Source organism: Cebus imitator, unplaced genomic scaffold (genome assembly GCF_001604975.1).
Source record: "Cebus imitator isolate Cc_AM_T3 unplaced genomic scaffold, Cebus_imitator-1.0 Scaffold640, whole genome shotgun sequence".
In the NCBI taxonomy this organism is placed as follows: Eukaryota; Metazoa; Chordata; class Mammalia; order Primates; family Cebidae; genus Cebus; species Cebus imitator.
The window spans coordinates 91,556-98,388 of NW_016107955.1; the positions used below are offsets into that span (position 1 = coordinate 91,556).

Here is a 6,833-nt window from a genome sequence, read left to right on the forward strand (position 1 = left end):
TGCCACCTCCACTTCCCAGGTTCAAGCAATTCTCCTGCCTCAGCCTCCTGAGTAGCTGGGATTACAGGCACTTGCCACCACAGCCAGCTAGTTTTTGTGTTTTTAGTAGACACGGGATTTTGCCATGTTGGCCAGGCTGGACTCAAACTCCTGACCTCAAGTGATCTGCCAGCCTTGGCCTTCCAAAGTGCTGGGATTATAGGTGTGAGCCACTGCGCCCATCCTCTGGGAGGCTTTTAAAATAGATTTCTTGGGTTTTCTATGTGGATGGTCCTTTGACATCTGCAAATAGGGACAGTTTTTATTTTTTCCTTTGTTATCTGTGAGCCTGTTACTTCTTTTTCTTGCTATATTGTATTGGCTAGAACTTTTAGTATGTTCAATAAAAGTTATAAAAAACATCTTTGCCTTGTTCCTGATCTTAGAGGGAAAGCATCAGTTATTAGAGTTGTATGGTTTGAGGCTGGCTGCTACTTCTTGCAGCAGGGGCAGTTTAATAGCCTCCCTGCAAATGACTGAAGCCACAATAGTGTGACAGCCACTTGCTATAAGTAATGTGTAAGACGTTTGTAAGAAAAGGGGAGGAAAAAAGTAATCTTTGAGAGTAAGTGTACAAATAGCTCAGCTTGTAGTTTCCACCACATGGACAGGATTGTTGCCAGAATCCTGTTAGCCTCATTTGAGATATTTTGAGGTTGTTTGCAGCAGGCATTTTGTTCATTTTGTATTAGGTACTGAGATAACTTTTAAAAAAGTAATCTGGAATTATATACCCTAAATATCTACTGTAGAGAGAAAACTTCTTAAGGAATGGTCTCTACAGAAATGTTATAGAATATATTCTGAATTTTTCACAAACTCTTCCTTGAATGCCTGTTGATTGAATGGATGCAGATCATACAGGCAAATACACACTATTTTCGTAGTACTGAGTATATTGGACTAAATCTAGGCAAAAAGCTGCCTACAATTTATATTGTAATTGGTCAGCTTTATATTATGGCAGCCTTCTTGAGGGGAGGAACATTGATCTCTAATAACTGCTACTGAGCTAAATACATTGTTAATAACAGAATCTTGTTTTGTGTGTAAAGAGCCTGCAACCCACTTCTACCTCTGTGCATGTGTCTTAGCTGCTAACAGGAGAAACTTACTTCTTGTGCTTTGGAGGACTTGTCTGCCAGCAAAGATCTAGGGATTATACAGTGGATCTGATCAGGCTGTTGTCTGCTTTTGAGCCTTCCAAATTACATGTCTTAATAAAATGATTGTTTTCTGTGCTCAGAATATTTCTAATGAGAGTCTTATATTTCATTTTCTAATTGAAAAATAAAAGTATTGTTTTGCCTTTGCTCTTATGATATAACCAATATATTTTTATTGGTAGGAACAGTAAATGATGCATAGGTAAAACACTCATACAAAATCCTTTTGGTTAACAATGAATTAATATCCTGATGCCTAGCCCCTCTAGCTGTTTTCTTTAGACATAAGTTTATACCATATGTTTCATGTCCATTATTTCCTGATGAACATCGTTGCGTATTATATAGTTGTCTGCAATATTTTTAACATTTGTGCGATATTCCATTTAAAACCAATCGTATTTTGGACATTTGGTCTTTTTTTTAAGCCTTGTGATGGAACAGTAGGTCGTCTTCAATATTTTACTATTATTCATGGCCATGCAGTATGGATTCTTGTGGTTAAATATTTGTATATATCTTTACAACTTTCTTTGGATTAATTCCTAGAAATGGAAGTTTTCAGGAAACTGCAGGGCTGTGGTGAGTTTTTCCATCTTGAGATGTGTTGCAAACATTGTACACTTTAATTTTCAATTAAGAGTTTGAGGTGCTTGTAAAAGAAAAACAAGTTTTCATTTTGGCTTGATTTGGTTTCAGTCTTGTGCAACATAGGGATGTGGGCCAGTCTGATAGGGAGAGATTCTTTGCTTCTCTCTACCTTGTAGCTGTGCCTTTGAGTTGGCATACCATCATAACTCCAATGTTTTTACTTTTAAGTATTTTGCATTGCTCTTCAGTCTGTATTGTCTATGTCCAGGCTTGTAGAGCTCAAGATTGCAGCTTTAAGTTCTCACTTCTTTTGGCATTTTCTTTTCAGATCGTAAAGCTGAAAATTGAAATCATGAAAGTAGACAGGACTAAACTGAAGAAGACACCTACTGAGGCTGTAAGTATCCAAAAGTTTGCTTTGCGCATCTTTTCTTCATTAAAAAAAAAAATCTTTGTGAACAGCTCATCTATGCTGATCTTCAAATCTCATCACCCATATGTACAAAAGGCAGTAAAACAACAACTTGTCTCGAAACAGTAAGATTTTCTTTTGAACTTTTCTGGATTAAAAAAGTGGAGAGCGCCGGGCGCGGTGGCTCAAGCCTGTAATCCCAGCACTTTGGGAGGCCGAGGAGGGTGGATCACGAGGTCAAGAGATCGAGACCATCCTGGTCAACATGGTGAAACCCCGTCTCTACTAAAAATACAAAAAATTAGCTGGGCATGGTGGCACGTGCCTGTAATCCCAGCTACTCAGGAGGCTGAGGCAGGAGAATTGCCTGAACCCAGGAGGCGGAGGTTGCGGTGAGCCGAGATCGCGCCATTGCACTCCAGCCTGGGTAACAAGAGCGAAACTCCGTCTCAAAAAAAAAAAAAAAAGTGGAGAGCCAAAAGACCAGTGGAAAGTGAACACTGATGAGTTAGTTCATAGCTGTGGGTGCCTGAAGTCAGCTCTCAGGCTGCTGTGCAATTCTTTCTTATGCAGAAAGGCAGTGTGATATAATGGAAAGAGCAGATGTGGATTCATATTTTTACTGTACTTCTGGGATCTTTCAATTTTATTTTTTAGAAAATGAAAGTGATAACACTTTACTTACTAGTTTTTTTATAAGGCCACTGTTTTAGCTGTCTTGATTACTGATTCTTAATCACACAATTCAGCTCAACTTGTGTATTGGGTGGTTATATCAATTGATCCTTTGTTGACAGTAGAAATCCCAGCTTCAATCTAATAATATTCCACTAGCTAGCTTGAATTGCTTTCTGAGGTTAAGGAAGCGGTATTGCATTATGATGCAATACCCCATGTGCTTAGTTCAAAGAGAACAAGCTTTGGAATTAGACCTGGGTTTGAGTCTTACTAGACTTTTTTGTGGCTGAGAGTTTACTAACTTGCCTGGTTTCCACAGCTACAAAATTTCTTCTTGATGTGAGGCAGTTGCTTAGCACAGTATCTGGCACATAGGTTAGTTCATATCATAACTACAAGCCACTTGGTTTTTAAAAAATGTAGAGGTGCCTGGCAAGTATTACCAAAAAATAACAATTATTAACGTTTTGCTGTATTTCTTCCAGGCTTTTTTTTTTTTTTTTTTTTTGTGACAGGGCTTTGCTCTGTCACTCAGGCTGGAGTCTAGTAGTACGATCATAGCTCACTGCAGCCTTGACCTCCCAGCTCAAGTGATCCTCCCACCTCAGCCTCCTGAGTAGCTGGGACTATAGGTGCATGCCACCATGCCTGGCTAATTTTTTATTTTTTGCAGAGACAGGATCTCACCTTGTTGCCCAGGCTTCTTCCAGTCTTTTAAAAAATTATTACATGTGTACATACAATCTTGCCCTTTTCTTTTAGCATTGTACTAATGAGTATGGGCAGCATTTTCTTCACATAACCTTGCCAGTATTACAGATTGTCTTTTAAATTTTTTTAACTTGGTCAGTGAGGAAGAAAGTATTTCACTATTGTATATCATTTATCTTCTTGTGTTAATCATTTTGTATTTGACATTGGAATGTAAGTGTTTCTCTTACTGAATGCCATATATATTGAACATACCCATTTTCATATCTGTTGCTTTTGATGTGTTTTGGCATCTAGAAGTTTTGACAACTGTACTTGAATATCTTTTCCTGAAGGACAAAAAGAAAACTTGCTTTAAGAGACTATAATTTAAAATTTTAAAGTGGTACCAGTGTAAGAATATACTGCTACAAGAATAGAAAATCTAAAAAAAGGATCCTAGTGTACATAAAAACTAGATATATGATAATAGAGGGATTATAAATTGGTAAGAAGGGCTATTTGGGAAACCATGCTAGAATAATTGTTTATCTTGTGGAGAATGGGGGGCTGTTATATTATAATAAATTTTAAATAAATCAAAAGTCAAATGTTTTTAAAATAAGCTATAGAAGAAGTAGAATATGTAGGTGAATGTTTATTTGGTCTTAAGTGGGCATGGTCCTTCCAAGCATTATAACAAAGGGAAAAAAACTATAATGGAAATGTTAATACTATATCCAAAATAAAAATATTTGGTAATAGCCATCCTAACAGGTGTGAAGTAATAGCTCATTGTGGTTTTGATTTGCATTCCCTTGATTTCCTTGATACGGAGCACCTTTTTATATGCTTTTTGACTATTTGTATGTAAATAGACATTTGGATAAATGTCTATTCAAGTCCCTTTTCCGTTTTAAAATTGTGTTATTTGGGCTTTTTTGCTATTGAGTTGCAGAAGTTCTCTATATATTTTGGAACTTCATCCCTGGAAGACATTAGGCAAAGTGAAATAAGTCAGTCACAGAGGGACAAATAGTAAATGAATCCTCTTATATGAGGCATCTAGAATAGACAAAGGTATAAAGGTAGGCAATAGAATGATAGTTACCAGTGGATGGGGGCAGTTGAGGCTCAGTGGGCATAAAGTTAAACAAGGTAAGTAAGTTCCAGAGATCTGCTGTAGAACAACATAGTGCCTATAGTTAACAGTCAGTTAACTGCCCTCCATGTGTAGGTTCCACATTTGCAGATTGAACCAACTGGATAGTAAATATTTCAGTGGGAAAAACAATCAAAAAGAACAATACAACATTAAAAATATAAAATTTAAAGCAATGCAATGTAACAACTATTTACATTGAATTCAGTATTCTAAGTACTAGAGATTTTTTAAAGTATATAGGAGGATGTGTATAGGTTATATACAAGTACCATGCCATTTTGTACAAAGGATGAATATCATAGATTTTGGTATTCATGGGGGTCCTAGAACCAATCCCCAGCAGGATACAGAGGAACAACTCTACTTAAAAATTTGTTAGGAGGGTAGATCTCATGTTAAGTATTCTTACACACAGACAGTCATGCACACACACATAGGGACATAAGGAAACTTGGAGGTGATGGATATGTTTATTACCTGGATTTTGGTGATGGCAACATGAATGTATACATACATCCAAACTCACCCAGTTGTATACATGAATTACGTACAGTTTGTTGTATACCATTTACACCTTAATAAGCTCAGGGCAGTGGGGGATGAGGTAGGCGGGGGGAAGACACATGACAGGCTGGGGAAAATATTTGTAACCCAGTGTAGTCAATATCTTTAGCAGCTAAATCAGTAGGAGAAATGAATATCCCAAAGACAAAAGGGGCATAGGACATTTAAGAAAAGAGCAAACCCAGTAAACATCTAGAAAGATTCAACTTTGTGGGTAATTGGAGAAATGCAAATTTAAAAAAAGTTTTTTAACCTAGTAGATTGTAAAGGGGTTGCTCTTGGAGTCACACTTGAATACTGATTTCTAGCTCTTCCTAGTTACTAGCAAATTTCTTAGCATAAACTTTTAGAAGTAGAATTTTTATGTCACTGGTTATATACATTATTAGGACTGGAGTTGTCTGTTTTCCTTGAGCAGCATACAAGAGTACCCCCATTTCCCATACTGTGGTCAATGCTAGGTACTATTTTTATGAAAGACTTTTATTGATCATTTTGTGTATCAGTAGCTGTGCAAAGGAGTTTTTTCCCTAGATTTGGTATCTACTGAAATAAATCACAATAAACCCTGGCAATTGGTATTCAGCTACTGAACTGACAAATGCTTTCTTGTATCTTACCGTTGTGCTTGCTGCTTTCTCCTGCAAAATGCAAGGGACCTTAGTCTGATAAAACAGAGACCATCGCACTGGTACATTAAATTGGTGCCATTATGTTAACTGGATCTTGTGAGCAGAAAATACAAGCACCTTAGGTGCCTCAGACATATTTGTGCCAGAGAGTCAGAAACAAATCTTGTAGAAGCTTGAGAGGCTTTCACATTAGGAAAGTTTCTAGTGGCCCCAGGGTCTGGGAAATGTTGGGATATCCCTTCTAAAGTGAGAGGGAAGTTGCTGCACCTTTTACCACACTGTGAAGAAAGAGGAACAATGTGTGGTGTGTTTGGAGTTTGGAGCCAACATACTGGTTGGTCACATTTGGGTGCGCTATTTACTGGATAACCTCTAATAAATTAGTGGGGAACCACTAAAGTGTTAGTAAGGTTTAGATCTAGAAAAGACCCTGCAAGAGGTCCAGGCTATGATGCAAGTTGCCCTATCACTTGGATATTATGACCTAGTAGACCCAGGTGTTTTGGCTGTGCTGTCACAAAAGCAGCTTCTGGCATGCTACTAGGCCTTGGTAAAGACTGAATGCCTGGTTATGGGACATACCAAGTTATTACAGGATCCAAACGTTCATCATGAACTGGGTGTTATCTAACCTACACATCATAAAATTGAATTTGTATAGCTGCGTTCCATTAGAAATAGAAGCAGCATATTCGACGCTGGACCCAAGTAGGTCTAGGAGGCACAAGTGAAACTGCATAAGCAGGTGGTTCAACCTATTTCTGCTGCTTCACTGCCTCTCCCTCAACCATGCATCTTTGAGAAGAGGAGGAAAAAGTGCAGGCCTGGTTTATGGAAGAATTTTTGTGCCAAGGATTTTACATACATTTAATTACCACGAACATTTGAGGTAGATT

At 37.7% G+C, this 6,833-nt stretch overlaps 1 protein-coding gene across 1 annotated transcript in view; it reads left to right on the forward strand.

Moving 5' to 3' along the window:
* LOC108295434 (E3 ubiquitin-protein ligase HUWE1-like) overlaps nt 1-6,833 on the forward strand; it is a 64,786-nt gene that overhangs the window by 36,152 nt on the left and 21,801 nt on the right. The window contains exon 4 of the mRNA XM_037734590.1: nt 2,125-2,193. Coding sequence (XP_037590518.1) covers nt 2,149-2,193 — 45 coding nt within the window. The 5' untranslated portion in view covers nt 2,125-2,148. The remainder of the gene's footprint in view (nt 1-2,124; nt 2,194-6,833) is intronic.